The sequence below is a fragment of the Peromyscus maniculatus genome, chromosome 4, assembly GCF_049852395.1.
Source record: "Peromyscus maniculatus bairdii isolate BWxNUB_F1_BW_parent chromosome 4, HU_Pman_BW_mat_3.1, whole genome shotgun sequence".
NCBI classification, from domain to species: Eukaryota; Metazoa; Chordata; class Mammalia; order Rodentia; family Cricetidae; genus Peromyscus; species Peromyscus maniculatus.
In genome coordinates, this window is record NC_134855.1 from 136928544 (window position 1) to 136948083 (window position 19540).

At 49.9% G+C, this 19540-nt stretch overlaps 1 protein-coding gene across 1 annotated transcript in view; it reads left to right on the forward strand.

Moving 5' to 3' along the window:
- The window catches only part of Manbal (mannosidase beta like), a 29359-nt gene extending 21660 nt beyond the window's left edge, over nt 1-7699 (forward strand). Inside the window, exon 3 of the mRNA XM_006984141.4 lies at nt 6867-7699. Coding sequence (XP_006984203.1) covers nt 6867-6974 — 108 coding nt within the window. The 3' untranslated portion in view covers nt 6975-7699. The remainder of the gene's footprint in view (nt 1-6866) is intronic.
- Nucleotides 7700-19540: the final 11841 nt, after the last annotated feature.

The window sequence follows — 19540 nt, forward strand, 5'->3', positions numbered from 1 at the left end:
AGGTCAGCCTGGACTACCAAGTGAGTCCCAGGAAAGGCGCAAAGCTACACAGAGAAACCCTGTCTCGAAAAACCAAGAAAAAAAAAATTTAAACAAAACCTTTTCACTGGTTCAGTAGCGATGATGATGATGATGATGGTGGTGGTGGTGGTGGTGATGGTGATGATGATGATGGTGGTGGTGGTGGTGATGGTGGTGATGATGGTGATGATGATGATGATGATGATGATGATGATAAAGATAAAGTGCTGTGAACCCACTGCCTTAGGCCAGCACATGGCCCCTGGGACTAGGGATTCTGCTACAACTTTCTTCTGTACGTTGCCATGAGACAGCCTCCTCTCCCCCACCACTCCTAACGGCCCCCAGGGGAAGAAGGGGCTTTAAGTGGAGGACAAGGGAGGTCTTAGGGAGGAAGGGAGCCTGGGAAAGTAGGGGCAGCTTGTGAGCCTCCTCGCGGCCTGAGGGCAGCAGGGAAGGGCGTCCTTGGTTGCAGAGGACGTAAGGGAGGCAGCGGAGGGGCAGAAGTGGGACAGACGAGGAGACCCAGAGAACAACGCTGCTCTTTGCTGGTTTGCTGAGGGCAAAACTGTCCTCTGGTTGGCATATAGAAACAAGGTTTATTAGTAGCTTTTTGGGTCAGAAGATAATATTTTTGGCTTCAGACGATGGGAAAGCCTTTGAAAAGCAAAAGAATGTCTTTCCTCTTGTTCCAGTAAGCTGATTTCTTGCAACTGGTTTATGACTTCAGTGCTTCAATACTTAGCAGATTATTTGAAAGCTCTTTGGGGGCTAATCAGAGAAGAAAAAAAGAACACATAAATGCTTCCCACCCCACCCCCTTCCTTTTCAGAGGAGAACAAGAGCCCATTGGCCAACATAAGCCAAGTCTCTTGAATTCTAAGCCAGATGGAAGGCTTTCTCATTGACACCTCATTAAGCTGAGACCTGAGAAAACATTTATTTGCCCCTAAGGCCAAGGCCACACAACCCAAGTCTTTTCTTGTAGGCTGGATTCTAAACTGTGAGATAGAAAGAAGGTCCTTAGACAAGACAGCAGATACACTTGTCTCTCAAGCCAAGTTTGGTTGTATGGAGGATGGTAAAAAGGATCCTGGGGACTGGTGACATGGCTCAGTGACAAAGGCCCCAAGCCTGACGACTTCTTCAGTCCCAGAACCCACGCAGTGGCAGAAGAGAACTGACTCCGTAAAGTTGTCCCCGACCGCCACAATATACCCACACATGTACAGGCCCATAGTAAATAATGTTAATAAGATTTAGGCTGTACGTAGTGGCACACACCTTTAGTCACAGCACTCAGGGAGCAGAGGCAGATGATCTCTTCTAGTTCTCTGTGTGGGGGGGAGTCACGGTCTTGAAACTGGGTCTACTCCTGTATCCCTGACTGGCCTTGAACTCACTTTGGCTTAACATATTCACTTGAAACCTAAGAAGGAGTTGCTGGTCTCTGCAGGGAAACTAAGATTCCAGAAAGGTCTGAACTTGACCCCAGCTACCTACGCTGCTTGAAGTTTCTATGTACTGTAGAGAGACTGAGATGTAGCTGCTGCTTGGCTGGGAACCCAGGACTCCTAAGGTGCCCTTCGTCTCCCCTCTGGCCCTCTCTTGTCTCATGGCCCTCAATAGGGCCTGCTTCCTCTGCTCCCTGACCCTGTGGTGAGATGACGGCTTCCAGGCTTTCTCTCCTTCAGCTGCAGCATCCCAAGGAGGCTGCCTTCCCGCTTGGTCTAGTTCAAAGGCTTCTAGAAGGAACTGTATGGCTGGCCGCTGGGACGGCAGTGGTCCGTGGGTAGGAGCTGCAAAGTGCCAAGAGGGGAGGTCTATTCCTGCAAAAGATGGAGTCCTGGGGAGCTTACGTAAAATCTACCTCCGAAACTAGAGGCGAGCAGGCTCGGCAGCGCTCTTCAAAGAGGTTCCGGCAGAGCTGACTTTGGGCCTCACTGGGTGTGTTTCTGGGGAGGTCTGTGTAGGTTTTCCTAGGTGAAAGGCAGCAACCCTGGGTAGTAAGCCAGGCATGCTTGTGCACACATTTAACCCCTGCACCCTCAAGGAAGAGGAGGTGGGCGCTGTGAGTTCGAGGCTAGGCTGATCTACATGGCAAATTCCAGACCAGCCAAGGCTCCATAATGAGACCCTGTCTTTTTTTTTTTTTTTCTTCGAGACAGGGTTTCTCTGCGTAGCTTTGTGCCTTTCCTGGAACTCACTCTCTAGACCAGGCTGGCCTCGAACTCACAGAGATCCGCCTGCCTCTGCTTCACAAGTGCTGGGATTAAAGGCATGCACCACCACCGCCCGGCGAGACCCTGTCGGAAAGGAAAGGAAAGGAAAGGAAAGAAAAGAAAGCTGGATGGTGGTGGCGCATACCTTTAATTCCAACACTCGGGAGGCAGAGGCAGGTGGATCTCTGTGAGTTCGAGGCCAGCCTGAGCTACAGAGCAAGTTCCAGGACAGCTAGAGCTGTTACACAGAGAAACCCTGTCTTGAAAAACAAACAAAAGAAAGAAAGGGAGGAGGGAGGGAGGGAGGGAGGGAGGGAGGGAGGGAGGGAGGGAGGAAGGAAGGAAGGAAGGAAGGAAGGAAGGAAGGAAGGAAGGAAGGAAGGAAGGAAAAGAAAGAGAAAAGACAGGAGAAAAGAAGCAGTAATGAGGAAGTGTAGGTGGATGCTCCTCTGCCTCATCTGGCCTGAGCTTGCCTCCCAGGCCTTTTGGATCAGCTTCTGCACAGAATGCCGATCCAGTTGGCCCTGCGTGAGTGGGTATTTGCTTTGTTGAGTGACTCACGTAGCTAGCTGCCAGCACCTAGAGGGTAGGCAACTTTGCTTGCTCGTGTGTCTGTCCAGGTCTGTGGTATCAGTGAAGACTCAGCAGAGAGCTTCCCCGCAGAGGATAGCGAGGCAGAGCAGACTTGGACGCTGAGAGTCTTTGGAGCCATCTGTCTCCAGATCCTGCCTTTCCCAGGGGCACTGACTTCCTTCTTAGGCCCTGTGGTGGATGGGGAGGATGTTGCTATCAGTATCCCCGTCGTCCAGGATTTACAGCTCAGAGCCATTTCTCTGCTGTGTTCACTTTGTAAGTTCCCTGGCGGCTCTACTTGACCACGTGCTCTCCTGGGCAACTCACCAGACTAGATAGTGAGTGCGGTGGCATTTAATGTGCTGCCCACGGAGATACCACTTCCAGCCTGAAGCCTGCGGTGTCTGGAGACCTGAAAACCCTTCCCTGAGCTCGGGGAGAATGGCCTGGAGAGCCAGAGCTCTGTGCAAAGCTCTGTAGAGGGCCTTGAGTTTCCACGCCCATCAGGGCCACCGTAACTGGATAGTTAACTTGAACAAGCACGTGCCCAGTCCTGGCATCCAGGGACAGACTAACAGCCAGCTCTGGTTCTGCTGCCATGTGGTTGCAGCTTGGGAGGAGCTTGTAGTTGGCTTGGGGGGCGGGTGTGCTTTACTTAATGACCTGTTCCTGAGAGCGCTGTGTGGTGAGCAGGGTGAGGGCATCATCATGCTCCCACAAGCACCAGGCTGCAAGTGTGTGCCAGACTAACCAATGGGAAGGACCTGTAAAGTCCTGCCAACGTGTTTCTAGAATGAGCTTCTGGGGCTGGTGTGTGTGTGTGTGTGTGTGTGTGTGTGTGTGTGTGTGTGTGTGTGTGTGTGTGTACTCAAGCCCCAGGCATCTTGTCTCTGTCTCTCTAATGCTAAGATGCCAGCTGCATGCTGCCACACCCCACTTTTTACTGGTGTGTGTGTGTGTGTGTGTGTGTGTGTGTGTGTGTGTGTGTACTCAAGCCCCAGGCATCTTATCTCTGTCTCTCTAATGCTAAGATGCCAGCTGCGTGCTGCCACACCCCACTTTTTACATGGTTCCGGGGATCTGGACTCAGGTCCCTTACACTCGGACACCGGGTACTTTTCTAGCTCAGCTGTCTCCCAGCCACCCCTCCCAGACCGATTTTCCTGTCACAGTTCTACTTGCCTGCCACGCATCTGAGATGCCATGTCTTTGGCGCAGTTGAGCCCTGGTGGACAGCTTCCCTGTCCCCCGTCCCCCCCCCATTTCTGTGGTGTCTTGTCCTCTTCTCGGGCCACTGCCTTGCTCGTCTCCATCCTCAGGGGGAAGGGCCAGAGCTCCAGTGTGAGGCTGACCTGGTCCCTGTTCTGTCCAGCCTTAGTCTAGCTGAGCCATAGGAAGAGGAGAGCGCCTGGCAGGTCAGAAGAGACGGTTCGCAGCGGTGCCCGGTGCCGAGCAGAGCTTGTGCTTTCCTTCCCGGGACTGTTTGCAAGGGAAGAATGAGAGTGTTGAGTGACACACTGTCCCGATTACAGGCGCCCAGCCGCCTCCAGCCGCTCAGGGCAGAGTGCGGCTCAGTGCCTCTCCATTGCCACTGCACAGATCCCATGGCCGGGGCCTGACGGGAGCAGCAGTCTTCTGGCCTGGGGAGCTGTTCTCTCGACACTCCATTGTTGATGGAATTGTATCCACAGGCCAGGAAGCTCCTGGCAATGGAGGCTTCTTTTTTCCCTCAGTCACTTCAGATGGGACGGCGCCCCCAGTCTTCAAGGTGAGGCTGTCGGGTATACAGTCCGCTCCTCCCTGGCTTTTCCTAGCCGCACACATCTGAGGAGAAATGAAATCACTCACTTGTTGAGCCTCTCCTGTCAGCCTAGAGTGGAAACTACCCCTGTAGGCCCTGAGGACCCTGTCACACTGGGACTGCCCTGTGCTTCCCTGTACCTTGCCTGCAAGTTCCCCGGGTCAGAGCCTTGGCCTTCTTGCCAGGAAATGAGGCTCCAGTGGCTGCCTCATCATCCTAAGGCCCAGTGAGCAAATGACTGGGGTGTACTGACCTTCTGCAGCGCCCCACGGGGAGCACACATGAAGACACGCTAAGCACCTCTGCAACAGGTAGATGTCTGCTCTGAAGAAATCACTGAGAGAGCCTTGGCGGTTTGGAATAAACCTTCCCTTTTCCACACGTAGCAGCTATTCTGGTTTCTTTACTGCACCTATTCCGTTCATGAGGATCCTCTTTGTCTTCCAGAACCAGGATGTAGCCTTAGTCTGCTTTTTAATTTTTCTGTTTTAACTTAAGATCAAGGAGGCTGGAGGCTGGAGCGATATCTCAGCAGTTAAGAGCACTTGCTTCTCTTCAGAGGACCTGGGTTCCATTCCCAGTACTCACATGGTGGCTCACAGCCATCTGTAGCTCCAGTTCCAGGAGATCCAACAGTCTTTTCTGACCTCCGGGGGCACCATGTGTGTATAGACACACATACACAAAACACATAATAAAATTAATAAATCTCACAAAATTAAAAAAAAATAGACCAAGGGGGTAAAACACACAAGCAGCAACTTTCCCCATATTGAATTCCAGACCAGCCAGGGCTACACAGTGAGACCTTGTACCCTGGGGTGTGCTGGCACCTTGGGGTGTGGTCTGTGAATACAAGGACAGTGCTCTTGAGCCATTGCCACCACGAGGGGACACGGAGCTACCGTCACTGTGTGTATAAAGTATCCAAAGAAGCTGGGAGTCCAGGTTTCATGGGAAGTCATCCAGTTGTGTGTTTTTGTGTATGATGTGTGTGTGTGAGAGAGGGAGTGAGTGTGTGTGTGTGTGTGTGTGTGTGTGTGTGTGTGTGTGTGTAAGTCAAGAGGACAGTTGCAGAGTTAGTTCCTGTCACCTTCATGGAGGGCCTTGAACTTGAACTGCATGCCAAGTGCTTTTCCTCACGGAGCCAGCTCACCAGCCTGGCATGGATTGTTTTTATCACATTTACTTGTTTGTTGGTTTGTTTTGCGGGGGAGGGGAGATACATGCCACGGTACATTTTTGGAGGTCAGAGGACAACACAGTTTTAGAGTCAGTTCTCTCTTTGAACTGTGTGGGCCCTGAGATGAAACCCAGATCACTGCTGTTCCCTCACCTGCCGAGCCGCCATGCCACACACCCCACCCCACCCCCACCCGGCCTGGATTTTTGAGAATAAACACTGCGTACCAAGTACAGCTTGCAGACAGAGCCCAGGCCGCGGCTGCCATTCCCTCAGCTGACCTGCTGCTGGGGTCCTTCGGGCTACCACACAGGCTTGTTATCACCGAAGGAGATACACGAACACCAGATAGGCGCATTCCTGATTCTGCTCTGGTACAAGCGCAGTAGCCTGGGGCAGGCCAGCCCCTTCCTGGGGCTCACTTTCTTTATCTGCACAGTGAGAGCCAGACCTAGATCTGTGACTTTGAACTTATTTTTTTCTTTTCAGCAGTAAAACCTTTGTTTCAGCCAAATCTTACAAGGGGATCATCACAGGGTATGAAACTGTCCCAGTTGCTGAGAATCTGGGGTTCTGGCCCGGGGCTGCCTCAGCCCTCCCTGGGGCACCCTGCCAGACTCTGCAGAACACAGTGTAGTGATAGCCCACCTGCCCGCTGCCCCCCCCCCAGCCCAAGGTCTGTGGATGACGAGGGGGAGGAGAGCAATCTCCAGGAGTGTCAGCCATAGCAGCCCCCCACAGCGACCCTCACTAATGCTCTCCTAGCATGAGGCATCCTGACAGCCACTGGGTGCCACCAACCCTGCTGGTGCTCCTGTGACTTCACCTCCCCCAGGTGTCTGTCACCGTTCCCAGCTTATACATGGGACATGGGACTGAGGGGCCCATAGACCACTGAACTGGGAGGTAAAGGAGCCCGGATGCCACCTGGTGCTGTGTCCATTCAGAATCTAGTCTGGGTAATAATCCTTCCCTTGTGTTTCTTCATGCTTCAGTTGACAGAATCCCGTCCGTCAAGGTGGATTTCTCTAAACTTGACTCTGTCTTTCTAAAAATCACCACACAGGAGGCCGAGCAGTCCGAGCCCAGAAGTGCAGAGGTGCCGAAGAAGCCCAAGGCTGCCGTACCTTCCATCAACAAGAGGCCGAAGAAGGAGACGAAGAAGAAGCGGTAGAAGCAGAGGCCCCAGAGCCTGTGGCCTTGGCCTTGGGGGCAGCCCTCCTGGGAGCCGGCATCCTGTTTCCGCTCACGGACTGTCTCTGTCCTTGGCTCGAGGTCTGAGAAGATTGAAACTCCCTCTGACCACAGAGATCTGAGCAGGCCCGAGGCCCCAGCTGTTCAGACCACCACTTCCTCTTCCATCACTCTGGTACACAGAGACTCTCCGAGAGCAAACACTGTCCCGGGGGCGTTCGGAGTCAGGTCAGGCTCACAGAGCCAGTTATCACGTTAGTCCCCGGTCCAGTGGTCTTCGGGCCAGGGGAGTCACATCGCACTGTGGAATTGTTACCTAAGGCTACAAGCACACCTTTACTTGTGTCACATTTGTGGGTGTGGGTGTGGGTATTGTGGGTGACTTTTGTATGCACAGAACTTCACGTGTGTTCAGCCCTCTCACTGCGGCAGCCAGGTCCTGAAGATGACGGGGGACGGCAGGACAGCAGAAGGCCTGGCCCGGTGGCGCCTGCCCGGGAAGGTGGTAGCCGAACGAGGCCAGACTTCCTGGGCACAGACTTCGTAAGCCTTTGAAGTGGACTTGTCACGTGCAGACAACCTCATTTCACCATTCTAACATTCAAAGTGCCTTTGACTCTGGCCTGTCACCCCCGCATCTGTCATTCCCTGACCAACCAAGAAAAATTACGTGAAGTAAAGCCAATAAACTGTCACGCACGCTGAGCCTGCCTGTGTTGGTGCTGAGGAGGGGAAGGGACAGCCTGGGTTTCTCTCCTGAGAGTAAGGAGAACACTGTCCCCATAGAAGTGGGGCAGTGTGGGCAGAATGGGCAGCTGTGGGCGGAGCCCTCCAGGCCAAGCCGCCCTGGAACAGGGTTTCAGAAAGGGTCCAGTCAGTGGCTCTACGATGTCTAGTCATTGGGAACACTCGCGAGTTAGTGTCCACAGGGCCCAGGCCCCTCTCACTCCATAGGTTCCTACAGCCAAGAGGACAATGCTTGCCCTTAGGGATGTGAGAAATACACTACAATATGGTAGAAAGCCTCAAGACTCCAGGCAGCTCTCATCACATGCCCTGAGTCAGCTGCCCAGAAAAGCAGGCTCATTCTCTTGCCAGACCCTTTCCCAAGAGTCATGGGGGGGGGGGCGCTAAGGGACTTAGGTACGGACACCTGTCCATTTCAAGTGCTAGCCCAGGCCACCTGAAACGTGACAGTAGAACAGGATCCCAGGCCCAGGATCCTGGCTATGCAGTTTAGCAGGCGTTTACCCTGGTGTGGTATTGGTGTTACTGGGGCAGGTGCTCGGCTGTGCAGAGGGCTTTGACAGGGCCTCCCAGAACCTCAGGTCTCCGGAAGTTCAGTAATTCTGCCTGGCAAAGAGCCACCTTGTGCAGACAAGCGCGCGCTTCCGCTGAAGGCTTCTGCTCGTCAGTCACCTCTCAGACCCCTGGATCTCAGGCCGCAGGAACAAGGGGCCTTTGTGGAAGCCCCGGGTGCACCTGGCCTCGTGGGAGCCTGACATTCAGTAAGTCCTAGCGGGTTCTATGGGAGCCCAGTACAGGGGCCCCGTCTCAGACCGAGGGGCAGCCCAGATGCCTGGCAGAGTGCAAGTGAGGAGCTGGCCACAGGCAGGAGCTGAGAGCTGAGGGTTAGGGTGGGTGTGGGGCCAGGCCACTGTAGATCTGTCCCCTGAGGGAGAGAACACCTAAGCTCCCAGGAACAATTCCACCTTAGGGTCCAACTCCTTAGGTTGCCTCAAAGGCTGCTCCAGAGACCATCCTAGGTGGCAGGGGGATGTGCTTTCTCCACACCACAATGTGGGACAGAATTCTTGGGTAAAGCAGGTTTGTTAACAGGTGAGATTAATAAAGTACACTCACAACACTGATTCAGTTGTCTAGTCCTGCCGCTCTGCCCAGGGGATATGGAGCCAACTGCAAGCTCCCTCATGTCTCCTGACCCCCAAGAGAGCACACAACCCTTCTCCCTCTGCTCTTAATCGGTCACATATTCAGACAAGACCACACCCTGAGGCTTGGTACCTCAAAGCTATTGGCTGAACTGAACTAATTCCCACAACACTTCTCCTTTTTTGTCTAAATAAAAGGGTTCTAATCCTAACACAAAGCTATATACAATAAAAACAATTATAAAGCATTATCTAGAAGAAAGGGTAATAACATAAACAAAAATGGAACTACAACCAATAAGAACAACATCAAACAAGAAACACAAATTAAATGTCCAGGCCAAAGGTAATTGGCAAGTTACAGAGATACTCCAATAGCTCTCCTATCCTGAGGAATCTAAATCTTGTGGGGGTTTTGTTGTTGTTTTGTTTTGTTTTGAGACAGGGTTTCTCTGTAGTTTTGGTGCCCATTCTGGATCTCGCTCTATAGACCAGGCTGGCCTCCAACTCACAGAAATCTGCCTGTCTATCCCCCTTTTTCTATTCCAAAAGAGATCCCTCATTCTAAACTTTATTGTTCCACCCCCAAGCCTATAACAACTTATAACCAATCCCTTACAGATGACCATTATCCATAACCCTGACAAAAATCAAAAACCTGTTGGGAGAGGGGGCATCGTTTTTCTCAGAATTCCTTCTTGCTATCTAGGGGGTGACGGTAAATAATAAAAAAAATAAAACTGATTAATTCCCATGAGGACTAGCTGTAACATTTGTAGCCAGTTTCAGAGTAATGGGTAAAGTTTATCTGGAGTTCTGGCTGTAGTGGTGTAAGCTAGCCTGGCTAGCTCAGTTGGTAAAACTTGAGACTCTTGGTCTCAGGGTCATGGGTTCAAGCCCCATGTTGGGAGCCAGATAATGTGGGACAGAATTCTTGGATAAAATCAGGTTTATTAACAGGTGAGATTAATAAAATACACTCACAATGGAGATGAGAAGCTGCCACTGATTGAGTTGCAGAGTCCTGTTGTTCTGCTCAGGGGAGAAGGGGACCAGCCACCTGTGGTTTCACGCTGCCTGACCCAGTCCTCACCCCCAAACAAGCTTGCACGACCCTCCTCTCGGCTCTTAAGTAGTCAGACTCAGACAAGACCACGCCCTGAGGCTTGTTACCTCAAAGCCATTGAACAGAATGAATTCCCACAATACCCTCCTCCCCTCTGTACTGTGGAAGAGGTGGCAGCATCAGGCTCTGGTGGCTTCTGACCATCTTTCCTAGGTCCCTGGTTCCCACTAATCAGAGAGCCCTGGAGAAGCTCCAGCCTCTACCTTCTGCCTGACACCTGCACCCTGAGCTCTTGTCTAGGCTCCAGCTTTCCTGAGTTACCTGGGATTTCCAGAGCAGAGGAGCTCTCTCTCTCTCTCTCTCTCTCTCTCTCTCTCTCTCTCTCTCTCTCTCTCTCCCTCCCTCCCTCCCTCCCTCCCTCCCTCCCTCCCTCCCTCCCTCCCTCCCTCTCTCTCTCTCTCTCTCTCTCTCTCTCTCTCTCTCTCTCTCTCTCTCTCTGTGTGTGTGTGGTTTTACGAGACAGGGTTTCTCTGTGTAACAATCCTGGAACTTGTCCTGTAGACTAGGCTGGCCTCACAGAGAGATCTGCCTACCTCTGCCTCTTGAATGCTGGGATTAAGGGCTCTCTGATTGTAAGTTTGACAAAGGAGATCATAGTATCCTATGTCTGCCTGTGTCACTTAGTACATCATCCTCCAGTACCCTTTCTGTTGTTACAAATGGATAAAAAATGGATAAATCCTTCCTTTCTTCCTCCCTTTCTCCTCCCTCAACCTCCTGAGTGCTGGGATTGTAGTCATGCACCACAATGCCTAGCTTTTTGTTAAAATGAGTTATTCTATTGTTTATATAGCCCCCTCTCTCTTTCTTTGAGACAGGGTCTCACTGTGCAGTCCTGGCTGTCCTGGAACTCACTCACTATGTTGATCAGGCTGGCCTCAAATTCACAGAGATCTACTTGCCTCTGGCTTCTGAGTGCTGTGATTAAAGATGTGTGCCACCATGGTAGACTATTTTTAACTTCTTGAGCCTTTTTTAAAAAATGTTAATTTACATTCCTGCTGACAGGCACCAGGGTTCTAACTCTTCTGTGTCCTTGCCAACACTTAGGCCAACACTTAGCTTTTCCTTGAGACAGCTATCCTAACAAGTGCGAGGCGACAGCTCCTGGTCTTGTTTATACTTTTCCGATGATGGGAGTTGAGGACTTTGAACATGCCAGTTGGCCACGTGGAGACCATCTTTGGAAAAGTGTCTGTTCGGGTCATTGAGCTGTTTATTAAGTCAGACAAATGGCTGTTTTGGTACTGGGTTGTGTGCATACTGTTTTAGACGCTAGCCCTGTGTCAAGTGTTACTTGCCACTTTTCCCTTACGTAGAGTGACTTTTCGTCTTGTTTCCTTTCTCGTGAACCTTTAGTTTGATTAAGTTGCACCTGTTTATTCTGTCTTTGCACCATGTGCTTTTAGTGTCCTTTCCAAAAAGGAAAAGAGAAGAAAAGCCAGGCGCGGCGGTGGTGCACACCTTTAACTCAGGAGCTGGAGACAGGCAGATGGATCTCTATGAATTTGAGGCCAGCCTGGTCTACACACTGAGTTCCAGGCCAGCCAAGGCTACATAGTGAGAGTCTGTCTCAAACAAACACCTGCGGCCAAGGTTAATGTCTAGGGACTTCCCTCCTTCTAGAAGTTTCCCTTTGTCAGGTCCTATGTCTCAGTCTGGGCCCTGTTTTAATGGGCCAGAGAGATGGGCTTAGTGACCTGAGTTCAGTCCCCAACACCCATGTATGTCAGACATCTGTCAACCCCAGCTGCAGAGGATCTAGATGCTGTCTTCTGGCCTCCAAGGGCACCTGCACTCACATGCATATACCCACACACAGACACGCACACGTACACATAACCAAAATGAATCTACTTTGAGATCAAATTTGTATATCATGTAAGGTGAGGGTCCAGTTTCACTTTTTTGCATGTTGCTGTCTCCACACCATGGATTGCAGAGAGATTCATTTCTCCACTGTGCATTTTTGGTGCCCTTGTAGAAGATTAATCAACAATATGAGCTTGGGTTTATTTCTGGGCTCTCATTCTGTTCTCCTGCTCATGTGTTTGTCTTTATACCCGTAGCATCCCATTTTGCTTATTATACCCTTGCTGTTCAGCTTGAAATGGGTGTGCATCTGGCTTTACTTTCACATTTGGCTTTGTTCTTCCTGAAGACATTATCTGAGGTCCTTGGCACCATATGAATTTTGAGGTGCTTTTTTTATATTTCTGTAAAAAATTAATTTTGGAAGGGATTACACTAAATCTCTAGGGCACATTGGCTAGTGTGGACATTTTAACAGTATTGTTAATTCTTCCAGTCCATGAACATGGGAAATCTCTCTTCGAGGCTTCAAGAATCCTGTGGCTTGCGTGTGGCTTGTCTCCTAAGGCCTCCTGTAGTGGAAGCCTGGTACCTGGTGTGGTGGTGTGGGATGTGATGGAAACCCTCTTTAGCACATGGGCCAAATGGGAGCTTGCTCTGGCCTTGGGGGGCATCACCCTCATAAGGGAATGTTGGTTTCATGAACTGTCATGAGAACAAGTCAGAAAAGCGTCAGCCTGTTCCCTGAAGCCCTCTGTGGCCTCATATCCTTTGAGGTGATGCCCCTGTTCCTAAGCATGCTCCTGCCATGACGTTACCAGCTATTAGCACTACGCAAAGCCCAAACAGAAAGATTGCATCTCTCATTCACTCCATCTTATTGGAGTAAAGGCCAATTTTCTCTCCAGAACCCACAAGGGCTGCAAGAGCTGTTTCTTCCAATCCCGGATTTTCAGTTTCCAAAATGTGAGCTAAATAAACTTCTTTTCTTCTTAAAGTAGCCTGCCTTGGGTATTTTGTTATAGTACTAGAAACATACCAATACAAACAGTGGTTTTTTTTGGAGGGGGGGGGAGCAAGAGTTGCCAGGATTTGAACTCAAGAGCTTTGTGCATGGTAAACATATGCTATACTAGCAAAAAGCTATATCCTAATGAGGCAAACATCTGGGAAAAAAAAAAAAAAAACTTGGAGTCATCTTAGATTTGCCCCTCTCTGTTGATCCTGAAGTATCTCCCTGCAACTCAAAATCTCACCTCTTCCTGCCACTGTTGAAGTCTGGTCTACCATCATCCCAGCCTGGGTATTGAGCAGCCTCCTCGTTGTGAGATTGGGCCAGCAAGATGGTTCACCAGGTAAATGTGCTTGGCTCCGAGGCTAACATGAATTTGATCCTTGGGAAACACATGGTGGAAAGGGAGAGTCAACTCCAGCAAGTTGTCCTCTGACTTCCACCATGTATGTGCCCCTCCACACAAAATGAATGAATGAATGAATGAATGAATGAATGAATAAATAAATAAATAAATGTGAGAGTGAAAAACAAACAAAAACTAGTGAGATCATTTCTCTCACCTACTCCCGCCTCACTCAGGGAACGACCAAAGTTCTCAGTGGAACCCACAGAGGCCCCAAGAGACACATCACCTCCTCTCCCTAACTCTACTTCATTTTTATGGCTTTCCATCTTCCGAGATGCCAGGCAAGCCCAGCTCAGGCTTCTTCAGCCCCATGTCCCTTCAGATATGGTGCCCCACGGATATCTGTGTTCTAATCCCCAAGCCTGGGCCAGGGGGCGGGAGTGCATGTATAACCAAGTTAAGGATTTGAGCATGGGGAGTTATTCTAGAATATCCAAGGGTAATCACAAGGGTATAAGAAAAAGAGGGAGAAAGGAAAGTTGAAATCAGAGAGGGTGTGACCCAGAAGCAGAAGTTGGAGCCATGAGCAAGGAATGTGGGCTGACTGTGGAAGTCGTAAGATGAGGTAGAGAATTCCCGGCACCCTATAGAGGAAGTTCTTCATGGTGAAAGCCAACATCTTGATTTTCATCTAGAGAGACCCATTTTGGATCCTTAATCTTAAGGACTTTGAAACACTAGGTTTTGGTTGCTTGTAGCCTAAAGGAAGTGAGGTGTATTCCTTTCTCAGCATGAACTTTCAACCTGACAGGTTCTAGAGCAATGTTTCTCAACCTGTGGGTTGTGACCCCTTTGGGGGTTGTCAAACGACCCTTTCACAGGGGCCACATATCAAATATGTAGATTACGGTTCATAACTATAGCAAAATTACAGTTATGAAGCAACAACAAAAATAATTTTCTGGTTGGGGGTCACCACAACATGAGGAACTGTTTTGAAGGGTGGCAGTATTAGGAAGTTGAAAACCATTGTTCTAGAGTCACCTGAGAGATGTGCTTCTGGGCACGGCTGCAGGGAATTGTCTTGATGGCATTAACTGAGGAGGAAATACCTGCCCATTGTGGGTGGCACCATTCCCTGTTAGGATCTGATGGGCAGCGTACATTCATTCTTCTCTGCTTCCCGATTGTGGATGTGATATGAACAAATGCTTCAAGCTTCATCTGCCATGATATCTCTGTCGTAATGGTCTGTACCTTTGAACCTGTGAGCCAAAATAAACTGTCCTTTCCTTGAGACGCTAGACAGAGGCAGTAGCTATAAACAATAATGCCAGGTTGTACACTTTAAGATGCTTAATTTTATGGTATGTGAATTTGACCTCAATAAGTTAAGAAATGGGAAAAAAAAAGAATCCTAAAACCAGGCATGATTTGGTGGCCCAAGACTGTAATCTCAGCACCTTGGAGATAGAGAGGCAAGATCAAAAGTCCAAGGCCATCCTTAGCTACATAGTGAGTCCAGGGCCTGCCTGGGCTTTTCTGAGCCTTTCCTCTCCCCCAGCAGAAGCCCTCCTGGATAATTCCAGAAAAAGGGAAGAGAACAGCGGCATGGAGAGAGTGGGCACCGGGGCTTTGGAACCTAAGCTCAATTACGGGCACCTCCACGTCCTTATCTGTGAAATGGAGGAGGAGATCATGCTGCAACCTCATAGCGTTACTGTGACAACGCAGAAGTCATGAGCATAAACGCCTGCACCCTCAGAGCCTTAGTCACTACAGTGTGGTGTCGGGTGGGACACCTCCCACTCTCGCTCATACCCCAAACGTGCGAAGCCATCTTCTTTTGAGCCCGCGTGGAGATTCAGCCCCAACCCCTCTCCCTGGGTCCCCACTTGCCCAGCCATGGAGTTACAGGTGGTTCTGGCTCTCTTTCCCCCCAGGACGGGTGCTGGGGATTGAACTTGGGTCCTTATGCTTGCACAACAAACACTCTACCAGTTGAGCCGCCTCAGCAGCCCCATCCTTTCTTCCAAGAGCTCATGTTCTTCTTGGAGCACACGGAAGGAAAAGTAAACAAATATTCTGTGTGTGAGATGGAGGTATATGCTAAGGGGGAGGAGCAAATAAGGGCCGAAGAACAGGAAGTTTGGGGCAAAGTTTAAGATTTCAATTTGATGTTTTAGTTACCTGTTTCCTTGCTGTGATAAAATACCATGAAAACAGCTACTTAAGAGACAGTTTATTGCCAGGCTGTGGTGGCACACACCTTTAATCCTCGGCACTTAGGAGACAGAGGCAGGATAATCTCTGAATTCGAGGCCAGCCTGGTCCACAGATTGAGTTCCAGGACAACCAACAACCAATGCTACACATAGAAACCCTGTCTTGAAAAACCAAAGGAAAAAAAAAAAGGAAAGAAAGAAAGAAAGATGTGTGCCTATTAAGCACTTCTCCGATTATGAACTGTAGTTCCTGCACTGGCAGTCTGCTGTCTATATGGATTTCTCTGTTCTGAATATTTCCTATCAATGGATTCATGTAACATTCGGCCTTTTGTGAATGGCTTCCTTCTTTCAGCATAACCATTCCCACGCTTACCCACTGTGTAGCAAGAACCAGGACCTCACTGAATAATATTCCTTTCAATGTGTCTACGAGACAGGATTTTCCTAGAAGACAACTCGGTGAATGAGATTCTCCCATCAGACACTTGCCTTTTGGGTGTGGATCCTTTGAAGACAGAACTGAGGGATGTGGAGGGGGGTTCCCAGCTCTGACCCTCAGAACTGCTGTGATGAAGGTCAGTCACATGACAGCCTTGAAGGACTATAGTAAAAACTGGACATACTAGCTGGGCCTGGTGATGCATGCCTGTGTTCCTGGTACTGGGAAGGTAGAGGCAGTAGGATAAAAAGTTCAAGGTCACCCTCAGAGACTCAGTGAGCTTCAGCCCAGGCTTGGAGACATGAGACCCTCCCCGCTCCAAAAACAGAACTTTGGATATGGTGTGTCTATGAAGTGTGCAGAGTATAGTAAAGAATTTATAAGTGGGGCAGTGAAAAGGACTGGAAAATCAAGAACACCATTATTCTAAAAATGGCCGTCCTCGGGCCAGCCGAGATCGTGGGTACCGTGGAAGCTGCACATGGGATCTAGGCTGATGTCATGCTAGCTCTTGTATTCACAGATCACTGAATAATCTAGTAGATTTTGCCATTCACTTTTCCTTCCCTCATTCACTCAACAACCCAGATCATGGAGGGTGAAAGTAGCAAGGACGTGCTGTGTGTGCATTGTTAATAATAAAACTGAAAATACTCTGGAAAAAATAATTCCAGGGTCATTGAGGAGGCCCAGGGAGTAAGACGTCTGCCCCCACGCCTGCTAGCTTGTGCTAGACGCCCTGAAGTCACGTGGGAAAAGAGAACAGGCTTTTGCAAGGTGTCCTCTGACTCTCTACACACGTGCCATGCCACTTGAGTGTGTGTGCACATCAACTTAACACAAAACAAATACAAATACACAATAAATATGTGTAAAAAGAGTTGAAACTTTTTGTTTTAATTTCGGGGGGCATAAAATGGCTCAGTGCTTAACGGTGTTTGTTACCAAGCCTGATGACCTGAGTTCAATCCCTGGGACCCACAGGTGGAAGGAGAGAACCGACTCCCACAAATTGTCCTCCAACCTCCATATACACGCCATAACACACGTGCCCTCAACCACAAAAAATGAATAAAAAATGTAATAAAGGAAACCCAGGGGAGACTGGGGATGTTGCTCAATCGATAGAGTATTTGCCTAGCATACATGAAGCCCTGGGTTCTTTTCTAAACACTGCATAAAACAGGCCTGCCCTTTATTCCCAGCACCCCGTGCTTGCAAGCCGGAGAAACAGAAGGCCAAGGTCACCCTTGGCTACACTGTGAACTCAAGGCCAGTCTGGGCTCCGGGAGACCTTGTGTTACAACAGCCAACCAGCCTGGCAAGGCCCTGGCTCAGCGTGTGGGGTGGCAGCTGTGGAAGCACGAGGACCTGAGTTCAGATCCCCAGCACCCAGGTAAAAAAAAATAGACGTGACAGCATGTGTTTGCAGCCCTGGCATACGGGGGAGGTGGGAGGGTAGAAGAAAGTTTGGGGGTTCGGACAGATGAGATTGTGGTGCCCACGGGCAGCTAATATAGCAGGAACAGTGAGAGGCAGGCTCAGCCAGAGACCCTGTCTCAAAACTAAAGTGGAAACAGAGGAAGACAATCTACATGAATCTATGACTCCTTCCTTCCTTCCTTCCTTCCTTCCTTCCTTCCTTCCTTCCTTCCTTCCTTCCTTCCTTCCTTCCTTCCTTCCTCCCTCCCTCCCTCCCTCCCTCCCTCCCTTCCTTCCTTTCTTCCTAGATTTTGTTTTCTTTTTCTTTTTTTAAATTAAGAAATGTTTTATTCATTTCACATACGAATCACAGATCCCCCTCTTTTCCCTCCTCCCACCCCCCCCCTCCAGCCTTTCCCTGTCCCAACCCACCCCCCATTCCCAGCTCTGAAAAGGTAAGGTCTCTCATGGGGAGTCAGCAGAGCCTGGTACATTCAGTAGAGGTCGGTCCAATCCCTTCCCCCTGCATCAAGACTGTACAAGGTGTCCAGCCATAGGTAATGGGCTCCAAAAAGCCAGCTCATGCACCAGGGATGGACCTGATCCTACTGCCAGGGGCACCCTTAAGCAGACCAAGCTACACAACTGTCTTATGCAGAGGGCCTAGTCCAGTCCCGTGCAGGCTCCACAGCTGTTCATCTAAAGTTCATGAGTTCCCACTAGCTTGGTTTGGTTGTCTCTGTAGGTTCCCCATCATCATCTTGGTGCCCCTTGCTCATAGAATCCCTCTTCTCTCTCTTCAATTGGACTCGTGGAGCTTGGCCTGGGGCTTGGCTGTGGATCTCTGCATCTGCTTCCATCAGTTACTGGATAAAGGCTCTATGATGACAGTTAGGGCAGTCACTGATTTGATTACCAAGATAAGCCAGTCCAGGTGCCCTCTTCCCTATTGCTAGTAGTTTAAGCTGGGGTCATCCTTGTGGTTTCCTAGGAACTTCCCTAGGACCAGGTTTCTCCCTATCCCCATAATATCTCCCTTTATCAAGGTGTTTTGTTTTATTTTTGAGGGAGAGTTTCTCTGTTGTAGCACTGGCTGTCCTGGAACTTGCTCTGTAGACCAGGCTGACCTTGAGCTCAGAGATCCACCTGCCTCTGCCTCCCAAGTGCTGGGATTAAAGGCGTGTGTCACCACTGCTGACTAAAAAGATTTATTTTTACTGTTTTAAATCACGTGTTTATGCCTGTGTGTGGGAATGTGCACATGAGTGCATGTGCCAGCAGAAGCCAGAGGGGTCCAGTTCTGTTTGGAGCTGGAGTTACAGGTGGTTGTGAGCCACCTGATGTGGGTGCTGGGAATTGAAACTGGGTCCTCTGGAAGAGAAGGACATGCCTTTAACCACTGAGCCATTTCTCCAGCCCCAATCTGTGACTTTTGCACACATGTGTACAGGCTAGTGCACCTCCAGCCCCACAACATTCTAGCTCATTTGGTCAAGTACTTGCTGTGCAAGTATAAATAAGGACTTGAGTTTGATCCCTAACGCCCCCCAAAAAGTGGGTGTGGTGGCTTTTGGCCTCCATGTGCTCAATTGCACACACACACACACACACACACGCACACGCACACATGCACACGCACACACATACCTGCGCACACATAAACATGCATGCTAGGTCTGCACATATACAAGAATTCTAGATAAGTCTGAGAAACGAGTTCACCGTGAAGTCATCAGGGAAATACAAACGAAACCATAATGTTCCTAAGTGCCCCAGATGGGCTGGAGTCAAAAGAATGAACGCACCAACTATGGAGAGGTTGGCGTGGCTGGCAGAAGTGGCAGGAGTGGGCGAACCTCAGCAAAGCAGTGGGAGTTGCTGTAGGCAGCTCCACAGGCCTCTCCGCCCAGGGGCTCTGCATTCCCTCCTCGGCATCACCCAAGGGAGGTCCAAACATCTGTCCACAGAGTCTTGTGCTGGATTCTAGCAGCAATGTTCATGGCGGCTTTCTTCGCAAAAGCCAAAAACTGGAAATAGCCAGATGTGGTGGCTCATGCCTTTAATCCCAGCACTCGGGAGGTAGAGGCAGGAGGATCTCTGTGAGTTTGAGGCCAGCCTGGTCTACAGAGTGAGTTCCAGGCCAGCCAGGCTACATAGTGAGATCCTGTGTCAGAAAAACAAAACCAAACCAAACAACTAGAAATAACCCCAGTGCCATCAACAACAGAATTGGCAAAGTGTGCCAGGCATGGTGGCACACATCTAT